The following is a 22,162-nucleotide window of genomic DNA, read 5'->3' on the forward strand; positions in this document are numbered from 1 at the left end:
TCTCAGAAAACTGCAATCAAATAGACATGCCATGCTGTAATTATGTGCCAAAATGAGAGAATTCAGGATAATTACTTTACAGTAAAGCACTGCTCAACATGTTCAATCTGGAAGGACGTTACTGTTATATGAAACAAATTGTTGCTATTCTTTTTTCTGTGTTAATTTTGGTTTACCTAAGTAGTTAAAACATTCAATAGTTGAGAAACCTTTTGAATTTGGACATTCAAAATGTAGCTAGTTGGTTTTTAAGAGATTTTGATTTTATATTAATGAGTTCCTTTGATAGTAGCACGTTTTTGGAATCTTAATTTCAGGAGATCGAGTTGAGCGTTAAGGAATTTGAAATTGGTGTTCATATTCATTCAAGTAAAAGTTCTTAAATTGATGCACATGATGGGTTTTATTATAGCTGCAAACTTCCTTGATTACACTTGTGAGTAATGTGAATGTTTTCTGTTGAAACAACTAAATGTTTATGAAGTCTGTAACAATATGGTTTTCAGTGCCATGTTTAACATTGTCCAAATTGATGACAGAGTAACTGAAACATCGCAAGTTCTCATGTGAATATGGGACAGACAAGTACTTACATGGCCGTTGTTTATTTTGCAAAGGAAATCTTTCCAACAGTGATTAGCTCAGCACTCAGACTGCAACCAATTTGACCTAAATGTAGTTTGGTCATAGAGCACTGGAGCTGTGTAAACAGACAGACATTTGGATTAAGAGCACATTAGTCAGCACTGCTATCAGTGGAGGGTAAGAAGACATTGCAGGGAATAGAGCAAACATGACCACAAACCACCTAGTTATCAAACGGCTGTGGTTTAGGGAACTGAATATCATTGCATACCATGGGAAATGTGCAAGATGCTTAACCTGGATTTCAGTCTATCTAGGCATCTTGACATCTGACTGGAATAGCTTTGATTTGGCTTGTACTGACTGATTTGATCGGTATTGGGTAATTTAAATCTTAAGAAACTACTTCTTGGAAAAGAGTTCATGAACACTTGTAAGCCTGTCACAGTAAGTGTATTTCAATTGTGTTTTGTTGAATGGGTTTGGAATTAAAATGGTTGAGGTGATACATGTTTAAAATTGAAGAAGAGCTGTGGGAGCTAGTCTGCTGTTTGTACGGTGAGAAACAGGGCTGCGCAGGAAAGTTTTCACAGAGGCATTCATGTTTTCAGTTTGTCATTAAAGGTACAACTTAAACTGGTTGTAATGCATTTCCATTTCTGTATCACCTTTAACTAAAACGAAGTAGTCATTCAGTAATCTGAAATCAGTAATCAGTTTAAGCTTTGCAATCCTTTGTTTCAAATCATTTCAAGTAAACCCAAGTCCGATCAAATTAGTTTTCTGCAGCCTTGCAATTGAGAGACTCAAAATTATTAACCTTGAGTTTCAAGTGGTTCTAGGCAGTTTGTCAGCTTGATGACAGTTATACTGCATATGGTATGGACATTGTGTGTCTAGAACCATACCATACCACAAACGCATGCACCCCCTCTTCAACATGTCCCTGCTTAAATTTTGTGATTGTAAACTAATGCTGCAGAATTAGCCTGTTGTTTTTGTGACATGTTTTCAAATCTGAAGCTCTGTAGTGTTTTCCTGCTACCGCAAAGGTTTCTTTTGCACATTTTAAGGTTATCAGATCATTTTAAATATCTTTTGATATGATGTTCATCAATACAAATGTAACGGGCACTGGCAAAAGACAAAAGTTGGTGTCCCCCTAAGTTATTTACAGTCCCTTGTGTTTCTGGCCTGCGATCATCTCAAGGTGCAAGTAAATTGTACTACCTGAAAGGCAGAAATCTTGCCTTGAAAGCATTACAAGCATTGTAACTTAGCCATTTATAAAAATAAAGCTGTTTAGAAACCACAAGTTATTTCTTGCTTTTTGAATTGATATCCAATAGATTTACTTCAGGAATCTTTGCTACAATCATTGTATAATGCATGTCACACTTGGGTCTTAACCTGTACAAAATTAAGGTTCAGGTTATTTCCATGAATATATAGGTCTACATGTAGACAAGATTCCAGTATGTGGGTATAGCTTTCCATACTTCAGCCAATTACTTGTCAGCACTTTGACAAGTAGATTTTCATCGTTTTCAATTTTCCTGCTTTCCTGCTTAATCTTCCCCAAAACAAACTTGGTTTTTGATGCACAACATACTTATTGAACATTTGAATCACTTCAGAATATTTGGTATATATTTTATTGTATGAATATCAGATTGTTTAATTTGATGTATTGTTACACTAAAATTAGCCCATTGGTGAAAGCAATCAGGCATGTGTCAATTTAGCCTGCCTACCCACCTTTTCATGGAATCGCCCTCTTCCTGAATGCTACCATGAGGATGTAGCATCACTAAATGGAACTGATGAGATTTCACTACTGTTTGCTGTGTCAGTGGTTCCCTGGTATACTGGTAGCATACATTGTACAGCAGGGATGTCTGTACAGAAACGTATCAGTGACTGGGGGGGAGGGTGCTGTCAGCATAACATCTCTTAACTGCTCATGCTGTCCCCCTCCAGTGTACTGTATTACATAATGGCTCAAAACGACACAATGAAATTGTGAAGATAAAAGGCCTTTGCTAACCATGATTCACTACAGTGCTGTGTGACTCAAAGTGCACTATTATGATTGATTGGTTAATGTGAAAACTGTAGTAACCTGTCCCTGTGTGATCTTAACCTCTTTCTGTGTGTTGTGAAAGGGAATGAGTAAAACCTGAAGCTTATGTTGTGTATACATTATGTACTATATATTTATCGTTTAGTAATCCAACTCGGTTATGGTGAATAGCTGCTGTTGCTGGAGATTAATCCCTGCCAGACTTGTTTGAACCCTTCTTCTTAAATTATTTTCTTAACATTTTAAAATGGTGTAGTTAAATCCTGTCGTGTATAATTGTAGTCTTAAGCACTTTTGTCTCTTGGTATTCAAATGTAACGTTCAGCTGGATGTATACATTTATTCACACTGTCCTGTTGTGCGTCTTAAACTTGCACTTGAGAAGGCATCTCTAAATACTTTTCCTTATTTTGAAATGTATATGCTTGATTCTATATAGTTGGTCATGTACAATGTCTGTTTCCAAACAAACCAATGATTAAGGTCTTGTCAAAATGCCTGATCTTTTCCAATTGGCAAAATGTATTAAATGTATTCCTACTGCATGGATGTATTTTGTTTACATGAGAAGACAGGAGCACCATCTTCAAACACTGCACTATTTGTAGGTGCTGCAGAACACTGGTTTGTGTTTGTGGTGGAAATGCATCCAACTTATTTACACATCAGGGACCATCACCCTGTAATTTATTCAGACATTTAAAAAGTAGCTTGTATACAGTACGAAAAATTCATTATCTGCATCTTTGAGTATACCCTGCTTTACTCAATCTGCTGTTTATGGATTAGTGATAGCACGACTAAATTTGATTTGAAATATGAAAAATTTACAATATAGTCAAACTTGGTATGTCATGTAATTTAAACATGATTATTCAAATTATGATGATAAGCCCAAAACGAGCCAGAAGTGACAGTTCTTAAGAAGAATGTAAAATGAAGTGAACAAGCATCGGTCCCGAGCCAGGAACTTCAGCATATTAAATATGAAATTCAGAAAGCTTGAGAGTTTGTAATTTTGTTCAATTATCAAACAATTGTTTGTATTGACACCATTTAGCTTATGTTAGAAATGACCATGTTTTGTATGTTTATGAAACCTTTGACCAGTAGTTCAATGTATTGATGATCCTGTTGAGCACACATTGTTCTAGACCCTCTCTATCATGCAAAGCGATTATATAGCTGTAGTCTTTTGTTCTGGGACATTTAAATCAATATTAAGTTAGTGTTTTAAGCAGTATGACCAATTATTTCCTAAATCTGTTCAACAAATAAACTGCACATTAATTATGTATACATTTTTGTTTGTATGTTGGATTTATCTGCAGCGTAACGAATTAATCCGATGTTTAAAAAAAATCACAGCTCTTAAATAAAAAGAACAGGCCTGCAGCAATGCATTTTTTCTGCTTTTGAGCAAATGTTAATGTAATAATGAAAGCTGCCTACTTTGCACTTATTTCTGCTGTCACTCCCTGCCTTTAAAGCTGTGAAAATAATATAAGATCCATTATATATTAAACAAGTTGAGCATATTTTATTCTGTAAAATATAATGGACCTACGTTGCATGATTCATGCCTTGGTTATAGCGATATGTTTGCTTACGGTTATACCGTGGAAATTGTGTACAAAGTAGGGATGGGATGGTATACAAACCTATATATTTTCCAATTTGCACAAACGTTCTATAATTATGCACTGTACATTTGTGTTCATCAGCTAGTTCAATTTACATACAGTATACAGCATTGCTATTCCTCATTGAAAATGTAACCTTTGAGCACATAATTGGTTTTGTCATTATTGATGCAATTTAAGTCAGTCCGACAGAATAATATTTTCAGAAGAAACTGGTCATTAAATTCAGTCTGCTGGTTCAGTAAACCGGTGATGTCAAATTCCAGGAGGGCTGAATTATCTGGGTTTAATGCCTCTTTAAGCTGTTAATTGGGATTAATTAATGGGGTCTGATTTCACCACATTCTTGCCAAGCTCTCAAGCTGAATTTGTAGGTGAATTTTTCAAATGATATTATTAATAATATATATATATATAATATTTTTTTTTTATTAAGGTAATTGAATCAAGAGATTCACGATCTCTTCTTTTTTCTTTCCAGGAAGAGTAATTTATTCAGAAATGTACAATTTGTGCTCTTTGCAATAGATTGGCATGCACTTAGGCTTGTTTTTCTTTAGTACTTTTTAATGTTACATTTTTCTTCATTCTGTGAAGTTTCGTACCACCTGTTTCTTATATAGCATAAACGTTGGTTCCTCATTAGTGTTTTAAGGTTATGATGGCACTTATTTTTATACTGGAATATTTGTTTAATAGTGCCTAAATTAAACACTGCCTTATATGATTTTAGTAGTAGTTGAATCCAGATTTCTCAGATCCTAAAGTTTACAAAATGTAATTTCTCTACATTCCTTGTAGGAAGTAATACATGATGCCCCTTCACAAGTTTAATTGTATTGGATGTTGTATAACATTTGTGTGGGGGGGTTAATGCCATATGAATCAAGATTGAATTTGGTGATTATTCATTTTGGGGATATTTTGTAAGTAAAATACTCATTCTCTTTAATTCCAATTTGTTAAATATTTTGAAAATGGACTGCTTTGAATTTTAAAATCTACTTTAATATCTAGCCTATATCGAGACCTTGTAGTTTTACCCTTTTTAATCTGAGGTTTCAGTGGTGTTACAAAGGCAACTATTCAGATGTGAAGTCGCTTCTCTAAGGAGGCAGAATTAGTAATTGTCCCAACCGCTTTTTCTTGCCTTGCGGTCTGAATTCTTGCCTTCGGCCAAAATAATTAACAAAACCAAGATCTCCCATTTTTTAAACCCAATCCCCAAAAAAAACAATGCTGAGTTGATTTGTAACCCTTTTAACGCATTGTTTTGAGATTCCTACGCAGAGACCCACAGATGTTTCATAATTAAAAACTAATTCATCTCAAGGCCAGGGAAATTAATGAATTGCCTGTAACTAGTCCATCCTCTTAAAATGCACCCCTTTTTTATGTAATTATTGTGGTTTTAATGTGGTTTTCTGAGCAGCATTCTTCTGCATATTGTAAATTCAGCCCTGTATGGGATTCTTACTTCCCTACAAAGTGTTCATGGCAATATTCTAAACCCCAATCAGATCAGGGTTCAGGATATTGGGCTGCTTTGTGTCCTTGGAGAACATTATGAAAGTTGAGTTCGTTATTTTCAGATGTAATTATTTTAGATAGATATATTTATAGATAGTTCTAGTTTGCACTTCATACTTGTAAAACTGTTCCACCGTAACACAATTGATAGGCATAATGTGTGTGTATACTTATGCGTGTGTGTGTGTGTGTATATATACACCGATCAGCCATAACATTATGACCACTGACAGGTGAAGTGAATAACACTGATAATCTCGTTATCATGGCACCTGTCAGTGGGTGGGATATATTAGGCAGCAAGTGAACATTTTGTCCTCAAAGTTGATGTGTTAGAAGCAGGAAAAATGGGCAGCGTAAGGATCTGACGACTTTGACAAGGGCCACATTGTGATGGCTAGACCACTGGGTCAGAGCATCTCCAAAACTGCAGCTCTTGTGGGGTGTTCCCGGTCTGCAGTGGTCAGTACCTATCAAAAGTGGTCCAAGGAAGGAAAAGCGGTGAACCAGCGTCAGGGTCATGGGCGGCCAAGGCTCATTGATGCACGTGGGGAGCGAAGGCTGGCCCGTGTGGTCTGATCCAACAGACGAGCTACTGTTGCTCAAATTGCTGAAAAAGTGAGTGCTGGCTCTGAAAGAAAGGCGTCAGAACACACAGTGCATCGCAGTTTGTTGCGTATGGGGCTGCGCAGCCAAGGACCAGTCAGGGTGCCCATGCTGACCCCTGTCCACTGCCGAAAGCGCCTACAATGGGCACATGAGCATCAGAACTGGACCACGGAGCAATGGAAGAAGGTGGCCTGGTCTGATGAATCACAAGTTCAGGGTGTTGACTTGGCCTCCAAATTCCCCAGATCTCGATCCAATCGAGCATCTGTGGGATGTGCTGGACAAACAAGTCCGATCCATGGAGGCCCCACCTCACAACTTACAGGACTTAAAGGATCTGCTGCTGAAGTCTTGGTGCCAGATACCACAGCACACCTTCAGAGGTCTAGTGGAGTCCATGCCTCGACGGGTCAGGGCTGTTTTGGCGGCAAAAGGGGCACCTATACAATATTAGGCAGGTGGTCATAATGTTATGGCTGATTGGTGTATATATATGTATAGTGTGTGTGTTTGTGTGTATTTCTATATATGGTTACTTGCTTGGCTGTGATTTAATGGTTACTTCACGGTCACATAGCCCCGATCCAAGGATCCAGGGATACTGTTGCTTTCTGGTTTCTTTTTTTCAGCACATTCCTCTTATTTACTGATTTTTAATGTTCAAAAAACAGAAGCTGGTTGTCACTTGATTCTCATCAAGGAAACTGGTGAATCATTCTTCCCACAGGCACAGAATCCAGAATTTGTGCACACGTTCAGTACAATTGAAATTAGTGGTGCATGGAGATGAGAGGTGCATGCCCTGCAGTAGTTTTCAACACTAATGTAGTTGGGCCTTCTATGATGCTGCTTTCTGCTGGGGAAGCTGAGCAGTTCAGTCCTTGGCCCTGTATATCTTAACTGTTAATCTTGATTATTTTCACCAAGCAAGCATTTTACTCCTAGAGTTTCATCTGCAGTTTCAGTTGGTTTCTATTGCCAATGTAGTCAAACTTCATTTGAAATGAAAACCATCTAATCTATGAAATGCAAATTCATAATGTTTTGAAGTAAACTGAGATTTTTCCATAGAGATTGTGTATAATGTTTTCAAAACCACTTGCAGCTTAGTCTAAAGTCATTCTTCCACCATTTTCGTTGCCATGGCCATTAGCAGGTTTTATTTCTCCAGGGTGGTCAAATTGGGTGCAGTTTGCAAACCTGAATAGTCTAAAAGCTTTAAAACGGGTTTACTAGCTGTCCATTAATTTCTGCTATATAACAATTCACTGTAATGTTAATATTTACACTGACTAATATTATGACTTTTATTTTGACCACATTTATTTTCTGTGTGTGAAATTTCCTACCCATTTTGGAGACCCTTTTAGGTAGTTTTGGAGAATCCATCTGCTCCCACTAAACCAGCAGATGCCCTATTTCACAGCGTTGTTTACCTCTCATTTAGATTTTTGTAGATGTGTTCATATAGCTCAATGGAAGGTGGCTACCAAGCTTGAGTTTTGACTACTAGGGAATTACTTTTGTATAGGCTAATAGATGTACTGATTGTGTAGTCTTCATGGCACTTAAAGTGCTTTGTGTGTGGCAAACGGTGGACACCTGCTGGGGCATTGTCCTCTCATTCGTTGTGGCTTTTTTTTTTTAAATCTCCTCCTTGCTGCCTAGGTCATATTATGCACTGAGATGTTTGCATAGGCAGTCTCTCTCTCTCCATTAGGGAGATGTGGTTTGCTCTGGGCCTGTTCTGCCCGCTCCACATCATTAAAGGGGGGGTGCCACCTGCAGGAAACTCATTGGTTGCTATAGCAACTTTTGTCTACATATTGTCAGTTCTAAGAAAATATTAAAGGGATGGCATTCTCACACCATTACAATATGAAACTTATATTAACATCCATTGTCCTTATCCATGGCCAAGCACTAAACCATCCCTTTCGGAGTGAGATGCGATGCCCGACTTGACAAATTCTGCATTTTTTTCCCCCCAATATATATTTTCAAATTCTCAAAAGTCTGTTGCAGTTTGTAGCATACTCTGTGCTGCCTGTGTTAAACGATTATACACCGATCAGCCATTATGACCACCTGCCTAATATTGTATAGGTGCCCCTTTTGCCGCCAAAACAGCCCTGACCAGTCGAGGCATGGACTCCACTAGACCTGTGAAGGTGTGCTGTGGTATCTGGCACCAAGACGTCAGCAGCAGATCCTTTAAGTCCTGTAAGTTGCGAGGTGGGGCCTCCATGGATCGGACTTGTTTGTCCAGCACATCCCACAGATGCTCGATTGGATCGAGATCTGGGGAATTTGGAGACCAAGACAACACCTTGAACTCGTGATTCATCAGACCAGGCCACCTTCTTCCATTGCTCCGTGGTCCAGTTCTGATGCTCACGTGCCCATTGTAGGCGCTTTCGGCAGTGGACAGGGGTCAGCATGGGCACCCTGACTGGTCCTTGGCTGCGCAGCCCCATACGCAACAAACTGCGATGCACTGTGTGTTCTGACACCTTTCTTTCAGAGCCAGCATTCACTTTTTCAGCAATTTGAGCTACAGTAGCTCGTCTGTTGGATCAGACCACACGGGCCAGCCTTCGCTCCCCACGTGCATCAATGAGCCTTGGCCGTCCGTGACCCTGACGCTGGTTCACCGCTTTTCCTTCCTTGGACCACTTTTGATAGGTACTGACCACTGCAGACCGGGAACACCCCACAAGAGCTGCAGTTCTGGAGATGCTCTGACCCAGTGGTCTAGCCATCACAATGTGGCCCTTGTCAAAGTCGTCAGATCCTTACGCTGCCCATTTTTCCTGCTTCTAACACATCAACTTTGAGGACAAAATGTTCACTTGCTGCCTAATATATCCCACCCACTGACAGGTGCCATGATAACGAGATTATCAGTGTTATTCACTTCACCTGTCAGTGGTCATAATGTTATGGCTGATCGGTGTAAATGCCACAGGTCTTGTGAAAATACAACAAAGGGAGTCTGCAGTTTTGGCTCTTGCAGGTTTTAAACTTGAATGTCAGCTTTGAATTATAGGCCTTTCCCTGTCTTACAAATGAGCCTTAACCTTTTGTGTCTGCTGCCTGGCAGGCGCGAACTGTTTCCTGTACTGCATAGCGAGATCATTGATCTGAATGTGGCTTACCAGTCCTGGATGATTTTAAGTTGCTTCATGTCGGGAGAATCGTTCTCACGATTTCATCTAAATATTCAGTGAGTTAAAATGTCTGTGTATATTTGTGAGATTCAAATTCTCTCAAAGATATTTCTAGCCCCTTTCATGTTTTCTCAAATCGAATCTTATATTACCAGTGTGACTTCGATGTTCTCTTCTCTAATATGTATTTTGACGATGCATAATTGCTTGCTTGTGTTTTTCTTCAATTAAGTCCTGTAAATACCAAAAGGCTAAGTCGGTTCATCTTGTTGCATGCTCATTATTCAGAAATGGATAATGGTATCATGCATTAATGAAAATTCTGAATACTAAGTCCCATGACACTTGATTTCCTCTCGATGCACAGCTATTCAGTACAAATTGATATTGCTAATTTATATATGAATGTTACTCTTAAATGTACACAAAGCCCCTATGGGTTCAATGTGCAGAATTGGCATCTTCAGTGCTACATGCTAAAATTAGCAGCTTCACTATGTTTAAACTTTATTCTCCATCAGGATCTACAGACCTTTTCCCTGGCCAGTTAAATTAATCCTTCACCAGTTTCAGCTATGTGGTTACCTTATACTTTTGAGAACCTAAGGTTAGCACAAAGGGTAACCGATTTTAGCAAAACCTATTTTAAATTGCATAATTTTTCAAATGGAAAACGAAAAATCATATGGAATATTTAATTTGTAAATTTAATATGAAGCAAATTTGGATGACTTTCATAAAAATCTAAAAGAGAAGGATATAATTGTGTGTGTAAAATGATCTGTTTGTATGGGGGACTATGATCTGTTAAAACGTGCACAGTGGTCTGCGATAGCTCTGCCTGAGTATACACTCACCTAAAGGATTATTAGGAACACCTGTTCAATTTCTCATTAATGCAATTATCTAACCAACCAATCACATGGCAGTTGCTTCAATGCATTTAGGGGTGTGGTCCTGGTCAAGACAATCTCCTGAACTCCAAACTGAATGTCTGAATGGGAAAGAAAGGTGATTTAAGCAATTTTGAGCGTGGCATGGTTGTTGGTGCCAGATGGGCCGGTCTGAGTATTTCACAATCTGCTCAGTTACTGGGATTTTCACGCACAACCATTTCTAGGGTTTACAAAGAATGGTGTGAAAAGGGAAAAACATCCAGTATGCGGCAGTCCTGTGGGCGAAAATGCCTTGTTGATGCTAGAGGTCAGAGGAGAATGGGCTGACTGATTCAAGCTGATAGAAGAGCAACTTTGACTGAAATAACCCATCGTTACAATCGAGGTATGCAGCAAAGCATTTGTGAAGCCACAACACGTACAACCTTGAGGCGGATGGGCTACAACAGCAGAAGACCCCACCGGGTACCACTCATCTCCACTACAAATAGGAAAAAGAGGCTACAATTTGCACAAGCTCACCAAAATTGGACAGTTGAAGACTGGAAAAATGTTGCCTGGTCTGATGAGTCTCGATTTCTGTTGAGACATTCAGATGGTAGAGTCAGAATTTGGCGTAAACAGAATGAGAACATGGATCCATCATGCCTTGTTACCACTGTGCAGGCTGGTGGTGGTGGTGTAATGGTGTGGGGGATGTTTTCTTGGCACACTTTAGGCCCCTTAGTGCCAATTGGGCATCGTTTAAATGCCACGGCCTACCTGAGCATTGTTTCTGACCATGTCCATCCCTTTATGACCACCATGTACCCATCCTCTGATGGCTGCTTCCAGCAGGATAATGCACCATGTCACAAAGGTCGAATCATTTCAAATTGGTTTCTTGAACATGACAATGAGTTCACTGTACTAAACTGGCCCCCACAGTCACCAGATCTCAACCCAATAGAGCATCTTTGGGATGTGGTGGAACGGGAGCTTCGTGCCCTGGATGTGCATCCCACAAATCTCCATCAACTGCAAGATGCTATCCTATCAATATGGGCCAACATTTCAAAAGAATGCTTTCAGCACCTTGTTGAATCAATGCCACGTAGAATTAAGGCAGTTCTGAAGGCGAAAGGGGGTCAAACACAGTATTAGTATGGTGTTCCTAATAATCCTTTAGGGTGAGTGTAGAATGTACTTTTAGGGTCCAAAAAAAGAACATGATCCACACAGTCTTGAACACAATGCATTGTTTTAAGGTTCTTTTGTTTTTTGTTTTTGTTTTTAAATTATTAAATACTGTAGTATTTTTGTACTACTTTCAAATTTTGTAGTAATTGTGTGACTCTTAAACTTTGTGCATGCTTTTACAATTGTTTCAGTGTCTTTTCTAAAACTTGCAGGAAGGAAAGGGTTGATACTTGCAACATTTTTCATTTGGCTGCTTTAGATTTTATCCATTGGTGAACAGCTGGAGATAATTTGAAAACTGTAGTGTTTCAGACGTGCAGTGGGCTGTGAGGTTCTAAATGCTTCTGATACAGCTGTGTGCAGAGAACATGAAACACATGTTAGGGCCAACCCCTCCCATAATTGCTTCCCTAGTTATAAGAATCTTACTCAAGTTCATGACCTCATCCATGCTTGGGTTTGGCCTCCTGGTCTGTAGAATTAAGGTGGATGTAGGTCCCTAGAGTAGTTGAAATTAAACTAAACCAACCGATGAAATGAAGTACAGTGATGGCAAAGATATATGCATTAATGTGGTAAATAACCAATCTGGAATTCAATTTCTAAACTAATGAAACAATCACTGCACTTGTTCCTTAGCTCGATTTGTTTTTGATTATGCAGATTTGTTTTCCATTCCTAAAATGAAGACGAGACACAGACCCCTTTATCACCCCCATGGATATGTTTGGCATGTTACCTGGTTTTGTGTGAAAAGTGTCTAGTTATTTCCATTGTCTAACATATTTTTACTTTCATTGCATTACTAGGCTTTATGCTCTCTCAGTCTGACTTTCAGCATGTCCCATTTGTCTTATTTCTATACATTTTTGAATGCTTAGAATAGCCGTTTTCTTGTGCACGGATCCTAAGGTTTTCGGCAACTGGTAGATTCAAATCGAAGCACAATCTAGATTCATAACACTTGCTTTGTTACACAAATAAGCTCTTTTCTTCATTAAAGTATAGTGGGTCTTTATCTGAAGATCAAATCTCATCCTGTAGTTTCATATTGGCTATTGGTGCAGCTGTGTAGCGTCATTGTTCATGTTACAAATATAGTTCCTTTAAGATTGCAAATGCTTATTTGTAATGTTCCCTGGTTTTCAGTATACTTATCTGTTCTGAGATTCATCAGTTTAATTCTAGACATGGTAATATGGAAAAGTAGATCTCCATAAATTCATCAATTAGTATGTAGTAGCTACAGTACATTGTTTCCTCGGGTCTTGGTATTGTAATACAAAGAAAGAGGCTTAATAATTCAGGTGAGATTACATTTCAGTTTTGCTTTAACTTTGAATGTCCACCATGTTAATATTGTTCATGATTTATGTTGAGTGTTGTTTCATCATGTTGTGGTCTGTTATGGGTGAGCTTTTGGTTGGTTGGACAATATCCTGACGGCTTGGCCAGTTGCATGTAGATTTCAGCCACAAGCATGTCTTCTTCCTTCTGTGGTTGTGTGGCTATATAAACTCCCATAATCTGCTTTTAAAACTCTCCTTGCAGTTATAGGACATGTGAATTATAAACTGTATTGTGCTTTAGATTTGAATATTTCTTAAAAGATGAGATTTAACAAACTGTGTTGAATTGGTATTGCTATGGTGACTTTTGCATTTTATACAAATCTCACGTTGAAGAAATCCCTGGAGGTGAAATGTTGCCTCCAATGCTTTGTCTTTAGTTTGACCTAAACGTAATGCATGTTCCAGTCATTTGAGACCTCACCACTTTGAGTTGTGTTGACTGTGTAGTGTCAGTCAGTGTAATTGCTCACGTGGAGGGCACTGAAAATGAGAATCTGGTATGTAACACCAGTTGGAATAATGAAAGCGGTATCTTTTTTTTCCACATTTTACATGCTTGCCAACTACACTTCTATCTGCATGTGTAGAAAAGTTTCCGATTCTAAAATGCACTGCTCATGCACATAGTTAAAACCATGCAAATGGGGAAAAATACAAAACTCCAGGGCAGTTATTTATAGCTTGAACAATTTTTTTGTGAGAATCTTGTGATATTCCATTAGAAAGTTAATTTGTAGAACAAGTAAAGCATTTCAGAATAGAGTGAACATATTAAATGGATTTGTTTCATAGCTTTCAAACTTGGAAGTGTTCTACTGTGTTCTGTGCTATATATATATATATATATATATATATAATGTTATGGGTGTGCAGTTTTCTTTTAATGTTTAGGGAAGTTTTTGGCATACTGCAACCAAAATGTTGGTGACAATATGTAATATAACCATAAAGTATTATAAATATGCACTTGCAGAGATGCAAGTTATTTAGAAAGTTAATTATAAGTTTACAGAACTAACATGATGGTATAGTGAAACGTTCAATCCAGAGCCCTAGCATTATTTCATCATTTTGTTTTCAAAAAACTTAAATGTCTTCAACATTACATTTTAAAATACTGAAAGGAGAAACAAAATACTAACCACCAAGGGGCAGTAAGGTAATAAGCCTACTGGTTATAAAGAAGGCAGGTGGTCACAGGATTTTCAAAGAGCATGTCTTCAATTTGTATATGACCCAGAAAAGATCAGTGGCCACTGCAGCCTGTAATTGAAGAAATGTAATACTCTGATCAATGAGACACTTGTTATTTTGAAAGATGACTGACTAAACACAAGTATAACATTGTCAGTTTGAGAGTCCTAACTTTCTTTCCTCCTTCCTATAGGAGCACCATCTCCAGCGGGCGATTTCGGCGCAGCAGGTTTACGGAGAGAAGCGGGATAATATGGTTATTCCGGTTCCAGAGGCAGAAAGCAACATTGCCTACTATGAATCTCTCTACCCTGGGGAGTTCAAGATGCCAAAGCAGCTCATTCACATACAGCGTAAGTACTGCAAGAAAAGTATTATTTTAGACAACCTCCCGTTGACTTAAAAACTTGAATTTCATTCTAAATTGGGAGAGATTTAGTTTTAAAGATGTACAGTATTTGTGGAGATTTAAACCTATGCAGTTGGTCTTCTGGCAGTTCTTATAATGGATATTAGAGATTTACGGTAATGATTTAATATATTGTCAATCCCTTTCCCTGTCTTTTCATCAGCTTCACTGCATTTTCCACCCAAAAAAGGTCAGAGAAAGGGGTTTCAAAGCTGTCCACTGATCCTGTTTGCATACAAATATTCCTTTTTTTCGTTCCATCACAAGTTGTCCAGCGGTGGAACTTGATTTATTTTGAATGTTGTATTTCCTAGTAATATAGGTGTTAGTGGCTTTTGTTTCCAGCAATTCTCTAATCGCGTTTGTAGAAGTTGGCTTAGATTAGTAAAGTTATCAGTGTCCAAATTAATATTGTTGCAGGGCACAATTATAACTTTCTTTCCTGAATTATTCATGGCCTAGCTTGATATATTGTATTAGCTGTGGGAACAAGTCTGTAATTAACTACTGACTGCTGCACTATTACACTAATTACACTAAGAAGCTGAACAGTAAGGGGAATAACCCAGAGTGTTAAAGAACAATGGGGGAGATTAAGTCTAATGGGTCTGTCATCCTGGTAATATTTAAATCATGGTGAAGGTGTTCAGTCTAAAACGCTTGTTTTCATTTTCGTGCACCTCGTTCTTTACAATTCTCATCAAATTTTCTTCAGGGACTGTTGGTTAGTGGTGTTATCTGCTGCTTTTAGGATCATGAGATGTTTCTAGTGAAATGTTTTAGAATACGCATCTTACATTTGAAGATTAGCTTGTTCATCTGTTCCACATTTCAGCATCAGTAATTTAATACTATTTAGTGTCTAGGCTTAAAGTGTAGTTGAAGTCAGAGAAATCAACCCCAACTTGCTTTGCTTGTTCCGTCAAATCAGATTACCGATTCTTGGTGTTGAACTTTGCGCAGCTTTCATGTTGACTTCCGCAAATTAGGTTCTAATCTTATATAAGACAAACGGACCATTTAGTCACTGGTTAATGCCTTGAATGGCTCATGTCCGGACACTTTCAGATCGGGTTTATTTGGAATTCCAATGGTCACTTTTAAGATCAATTTTGGAACTGGAATTTATGTAATTGACGTTCAAATGACATTTATTGATTTACGTTCACTTCAGTGCTCAAGGTAAACCTGACATCTCCTTTTTTCATACTGTCTATGTATCGCATGGACACTGTCTGCAGACACTTTTCCACCTAGTTTTTCTTGCATATACACATTATAGATGTGGTGTATACAATACTACTATAAATGTAAGATTCAGTAAGATATATAGAGAAATTTATTAGTTATTTAAATACACCATTGTGTTTAATGGAGTACGGTTGGAGTTGATTAAATGGAATTGACCTCAGAGTCCCCTACCAAAGGTGTTATTTCATGCTAAATCTACTCGAACTACCCCAGTATAACAATATTGCAGTGTTTTATAATAGTTTTAATTCCTTTACTTAGAACTAGATTTAATGGGCTCCTTGTTATTGTGTAGGTTTTGACAATTGTAACCTTTTAATGGTATTATTAGTACACTAACCATCCTATGTGTAACTAGTTGAAATGGAAAGGTAAAATCTGATGCAGTCATTGTTTTTTTGGTGATAGAATATTGACCATTCTGTCATGATGTAGGAATGAACTATATTGAGTTCAGCTTTGCTTTCAGTAACAAATCTGACAGCTGGGGGTGGAGGTTGGAGTGATTCTGAAATCACTTAGTCATAGTTTGTGCTTCAATTGTTTTGTTTTTGTTTTTCTTGTTAAAATTCTTTGTCTGATTTAGAATTGCAGTGTATTCTGCGATAGCTTTTTATTTGAGGTTTGCAAATCTGAAAGTAGTCCTGTATTTATAGGCCTAATCATCTAAAGATTAATCTTCTTCTGTGAACATGTTTAAATCTGGAAAACAAGAAATTGAAATCATACTTAATTAATCATTAATCAGCTGCTGTTTATTGAACTTGATGCATGGAAGGAAACTTGAAGTATGGAATTTGAGTTGTATGTTTAGAAGCAGCCATGTAGTTGTAATTATTAATCATTGCCGTTATGGCAGTCTCTCAACATCCTGGAGAGTAACCTTCTGCATTTCTAATTCTCCTGTTGCCGCAACCCAGCTTTCAGCCTGGATGCTGAGCAGCCGGACTACGACTTGGATTCGGAGGATGAGGCGTTTGTGAATAAGCTGAAGAAGAAGATGGAGATCACTCCTCTGCAGTTTGAGGAGATGATTGACCGGCTGGAAAAGGGCAGTGGACAGCAGGTAACGGCAACACTGTTTGGATTGCTAGAGTGTTCATCTTAATCTGGAAAATCATGTTTTCATTCTGGCATGGGTGTGAGGTTAGTCATTTATTTTTTTTGTATATCATTTTTTAATTTGTTTTGGGATAATAAACTTGTATTTCTTCTGAACCATATAGCCTTTTTTCAAAATGTAAAATACTCATTCTACTTCACCCCAGTATGGTCCAATTGTCATAATCTCCTTGATCCCAAATCTCACTGTTTACTTGCGCTCGTCTGGGCACGGAAATGGAAACTCCTGAATGTCTATTCCCATAAACCATACTGTGCACAAGACCCCATTTCCCACGTTCTAGCAGGAGCCATGCGGCATTCTTGATCCAGTATCTTGTCGAAAGTGCTGGGTACTGAGTCGGTGAATTAACTCTTAACCTTCAGCTGGTGACTCTCCAGGAGGCCAAGCTGCTGCTGAAGGAGGACGACGAGCTGATCCGCGAGGTGTTCGAGTACTGGACGCGCAAGAGGAAAGGCTGCAAGAGCGCCTCCCTCATCCCCTTGGTGAAGCAGGAGAAGCGGGATGGCTCGAGCACCAACGACCCCTACGTCGCCTTCCGCAGGAGGACGGAGAAGATGCAGACGCGCAAGGTAGGGTGGAGAGGAGAGCTACCATACACTAGGCCGGAGCCTCCACACATTTACCTTCCATGTCGTGCTTTACTGTGTCAAAGTAGGTTAGTTTAAAAACAATTTGACCACAGAAATACTTAGTGGTTCGCTGATTTGATGCCTGAAATTAATTGACACCAAGGCGTGAAAATCTTTCAAAAGGAGGTAAGGTTTAACTTTTAATTCCTGCTTTGAATCAGATCTCTGGCATAAGTGCATCTTTCCGGAGTTTATACAGATAGTTTCATGGTACGTGGCTCCTTTCCTCCTCTGTCAGGTCATAACATCTACATTTGTGCACATCAAAGTGTGTGTATAGAACACCTTGTTTAACTTTTTTCACAGAATCGGAAGAACGATGAGGCATCGTATGAGAAAATGCTGAAGCTGCGGAGAGATCTGAGCCGAGCAGTGACCATCCTGGAGATGATTAAGAGGAGAGAGAAGAGTAAAAGAGAGCTGCTGCACTTGACACTGGAGATCATAGAGAAGAGGTGAGGAGCACTGTTTTTTTAAATACACATGACTCAATGGACCAGATAAATGAACAGTCCACTTCTACCCCACAGACTGATGCTGTGATTGTCTGCTTCAGAACAATTGTATTACCTTCGTATTTCTCCTTCAGGGTCAGAAACCTGGCAAAATAACTCGCGTTGACCTTTCATGTTCTTAAAATACTCTCCTGATGAACTTGACATTTCACAATTAGTTTTGATGTTTGCAGGGAAGCAGTCTGATTATACATCGTTCACATTAAGATGATGCACAAGGTTTGGTTTAATCAATCTCGCAGTTAGACTGAACGCACTGCGGAATATTTTTGCATAATAAAAATTGGATTGGTGCTTCAGCAGTGTGATCGTCCGTCAACTTGAGTTGAAATATGAACCGAGCAAATTGGGACTGTTTATGGATTTTGTCAACTTTCATATTGTTTCACAATTTTCAAAAGCAGCAGGGGAAAGACCCTATAGATGAAATGCCACACCAGGAACACTAATCTTTAAATTCACAATGTTTTGACCATCATCCACAAGGTTTTCAGTATGATCTGTCCAGGGCTGTACTCAAAATTGAACTTGTGCCTTCTAGTTTTGAATTTGTATTATCCTCACACGTGCTCTTTTCAACTGTTGCTTAGGTACAGTATAGCGGACTTTGGTGGTGAGATTATGGCCGAGGTGTTGGCTCAGCGACAGCTAGTGAAACCGACGTACACAATGCCAATCATTCCCCTATCAAATCAGTTCAAGCACCAGGATCACCTGGAGCTTAAAGAATACAAACCTAAGGTGAGGTTCAAGTGCCTTTGAGGGGATGGAGGAGTTTGTCAGGGAGAACGAGATGTCTCCTCATTTCCATCATCCAATCCATCTCCCCGAATGTTTAGGAAATGTACTAGTTAATGTATCATACTCCGTACAGCCAGTAGACAATATTTGTGTAGTTTTATAAAGAGAAAAGAAATAATATCCGTTGGGAACTAAAAGAAAAATGTTTTCATGCAATCTCATGAATCTCTGGTTTCCTTTTTTGTTTCAGCCAGAGAAGACGGAAGTTGTCAGAACAAAAAGGAAGTATGAGAAGAAGCCCAAAGTCTTACCTTTATCTACTTCGGCTGTTCCTCAGCAATCAGGTCCCTCTGTACTGCCAGTCTTCAATCCTAAGGACTTAAATCAGTACGACTTCCCCAGCTCCGATGAAGAACCCTTCTCCCAGGTATTTATCATGAGTCTCGAGAGCCCGACAAATCTTCAGATGTAATTTAGGTCAATTTAGCCTGGTCCTTTTTGTAGGATTACAGGCTTGACCTATACTAATGGTTAGGATCTGCAGCATATCTCAAACCTGTAGCAATCAAATGTTTCATTTTTCCTTTTTCTTCCAGATTCATTCAGGTTCCTCAGAAGCTGAGGAAGAAAATGACCCAGATGGTCCATTTGCTTTCCGTAGGAAGGCAGGCTGTCAATATTATGCTGTAAGTAATTTTCCAATTGCATGTAGGTATGTTTGGTCACAACAAGTAAATGATGGCAGCTATTTTTTCTCTTCCCCCTTTCAGTCTAGGTTGGACCAAACTGGCAATTGGCCCTGGTGTAGTCCCTCGGAGGGAGGTCTGGGAGATGTACGCTACAGATACTGCCTCACGACGCTCTCTGTTCCCCGCCGCTGCGTGGGGTTTGCACGGCGGCGCATCGGGCGAGGTGGCAGGTTGGCATATTTATCATCTTGCTACACAGTTGAACTTCTTGACCGAAATGAGCTTTCCATGTGATAACGGTGCTGTGAGAAGCTGCATACAGATTTATCTGCCTCACCAACTGTACCTCATCTGTCGATTGCACTCCAATGGTATTTTCACAACCGCCTGCTGGTCTCCACAACAGATGGGGGTGATCAATTGGAAACAGGCCTCCCGTACAGCCTGGACTTCACACTCCATTGCAGTTTGGCTTTATAGGGGAGAACTGTGACTAAGGCTATGCCAGTTTAGACCAGTTGATAAGTAATTTATTCAGATCATACACAGGGCCTTTTATTTTCCCAACGTAACCAAAGCAGCTCTGATTTTAGTTGAATTAACCATCTGTAACTTTATTCTGCGGCCATGTTTTAATTGCTTTTATTATAAACGGCAGAAAGACTATAATCAAGGGAAGTATCTTGTGCACAAATATAAGTAATTAACTACCACAGTGAGGTGAAGGGAAATAAGCAATCTGTGAAATAATAAAATCTTTCTTAATGGATAGAATTGAAACTATTGGATATCAATAGATTAGATATTGGATTGACTGGGCAAATTGGAAGTTGCACTGTAAGGGAAAAGCATGCATGACAGTTTTTTTTTTTTTTTTTGGCTGCATGTTAACAAAAGTACTAAATTGAATGTAGCACTGCAGCTCAGCACATGCTTGTTTTTCATCGGTGAAGGAGTCAGAGAAAATGTCATTTAGAGGATTTTTTTGGCAACTGAAACTGTGGTTCTGAGTGTGAAATATGCTTTTTGTGTCCATTCTCCAAATTTAATAATTTGTGAATCTTTTTAAATGATCGCAATAATATGCCTGCATCAGAAGGCAGCAGAAAGTGTTGACTGTGAACGTTGCACCATGTTCTCTAACTCACACTTCATACTGGTGGTTCCTTTCTTAAGATGGCTAAAAATTGCAGGTTATTTCCAAGACAAAACGGGATGGCTGAGGTGCATAATGCCACTTTAATGGCTGCTCATGTCCCTCTTTATTCTTCCCCTCAGGGTCTTGTTGGACAGACTACACACGGACTTTGACAATGTATTTCATCGGCTGGATCCGGAAATGCTTGCCTCTCCGCCACTCTCTCCAGTTGACAAGATTGCCAGTACCTCAGAAACAAATACCTCGGACAGAAATCCTTCTAGAGACCTCAGTCAGATATTATTGAACATTAAATCATGTAGATGGAGACATTTTAGGCCCCGGACACTACCACTACATGATACAGACAGTGTAGAAGTCTCCTCAAGGAAACTGTACAGGGGTTTGACTCGGACATCCTCGGCACAACCTGGGACCCAGGCTGGCGGTACCTCTACCCAAAATAGAAGTGGGGTTGGCTCCACACCCATTGCTGGTATGTTGCGTAGTGTGCTCTGTACTTCACTGAGAATTCATTTATTTCTGTTCTACTGTGTTTTTTGTTTATGGCTATGTATACCCAAGCAATTTCTCTTACTTCTCTTGACTTGTGCATCTGGGGATCTTAGCAGGAATCAAAAGGTTCTTACAGGGTAAGAGAATTAGAAACTTTGTGTTCAAGAGGTAATTGGAAAGTGCCGCCATGCATGAAATTTATTTAAGACGTTTCATTGATTTTATTTATTTATTTTGGTTCTGTAGAGTCGTCTGCTCAGTAATGGCTTTTTTGTTCGGAGGTGGGTTGGGGCAACGATGCTTGATTTACAAGAGTTCTACAGCAAAAGGTTTTATAGAAGCTTTCCAACTAAGATACCTAGTGATTTTTTTTTTTTTTTAAATAGTGAGGCATTTTGCATTCACATCTTGGCTTTTTTTGCCTGCTTGAGATTAAGCTTCGAGAGTCAGTGCAAGTATTTAATGAATACATTATTAATGTATTAGCTTTCTTATTGATTGTGTAGACATCCTTCTGTGAATATAAATATGAACTATGAATGTTGTCCTTATTTGGCCTTCCATGTGTAGGATGTTAGACTGCATAGATTCTCCTGGCATTCAATATTTGTATCACTCTTTAGGGTACTACACCTTTTGATGTGTAATGACACCACTTTCCTTTTTATTTCCTTTGGCTTGTAAAATAAATGTAATTATCCCACTAGTGAATTAACATGAATCCCATTATGCTTCAGGATTAGATTTCTCACTCGAGTGACAATTTATAATTAACCCGTTTAGAGAGATTAGAACTCTGGATCGATTTTAAACATTGAAATGCACTCTTAACTAACCATTTAAATGTGTTTTTATCAAGCAGATTTTGCCACTAAAATAAAAGCCCTAACCTGTTGTTAACAGCACC

The 22,162-nt window shown here is 38.8% G+C and overlaps 1 protein-coding gene across 4 annotated transcripts in view; it reads left to right on the forward strand.

The window, feature by feature from the left end:
• The window catches only part of LOC136763613 (enhancer of polycomb homolog 1), a 54,851-nt gene that overhangs the window by 28,254 nt on the left and 4,435 nt on the right, over window positions 1-22,162 (forward strand). For 3 of the 4 annotated variants that reach the window (XM_066717756.1, XM_066717731.1, XM_066717748.1), the window contains 9 exons: window positions 14,435-14,594; window positions 16,822-16,967; window positions 17,390-17,596; window positions 17,963-18,111; window positions 18,762-18,912; window positions 19,163-19,339; window positions 19,509-19,598; window positions 19,683-19,831; window positions 20,880-21,235. In XM_066717756.1, the coding sequence (XP_066573853.1) occupies window positions 14,495-14,594; window positions 16,822-16,967; window positions 17,390-17,596; window positions 17,963-18,111; window positions 18,762-18,912; window positions 19,163-19,339; window positions 19,509-19,598; window positions 19,683-19,831; window positions 20,880-21,235 (1,525 nt within the window). In that variant the 5' untranslated portion in view covers window positions 14,435-14,494. The remainder of the gene's footprint in view (window positions 1-14,434; window positions 14,595-16,821; window positions 16,968-17,389; window positions 17,597-17,962; window positions 18,112-18,761; window positions 18,913-19,162; window positions 19,340-19,508; window positions 19,599-19,682; window positions 19,832-20,879; window positions 21,236-22,162) is intronic. The other variant, XM_066717741.1, reaches the window with a different exon arrangement.

This window comes from Amia ocellicauda, chromosome 2, assembly GCF_036373705.1.
Source record: "Amia ocellicauda isolate fAmiCal2 chromosome 2, fAmiCal2.hap1, whole genome shotgun sequence".
NCBI classification, from domain to species: domain Eukaryota; kingdom Metazoa; phylum Chordata; class Actinopteri; order Amiiformes; family Amiidae; genus Amia; species Amia ocellicauda.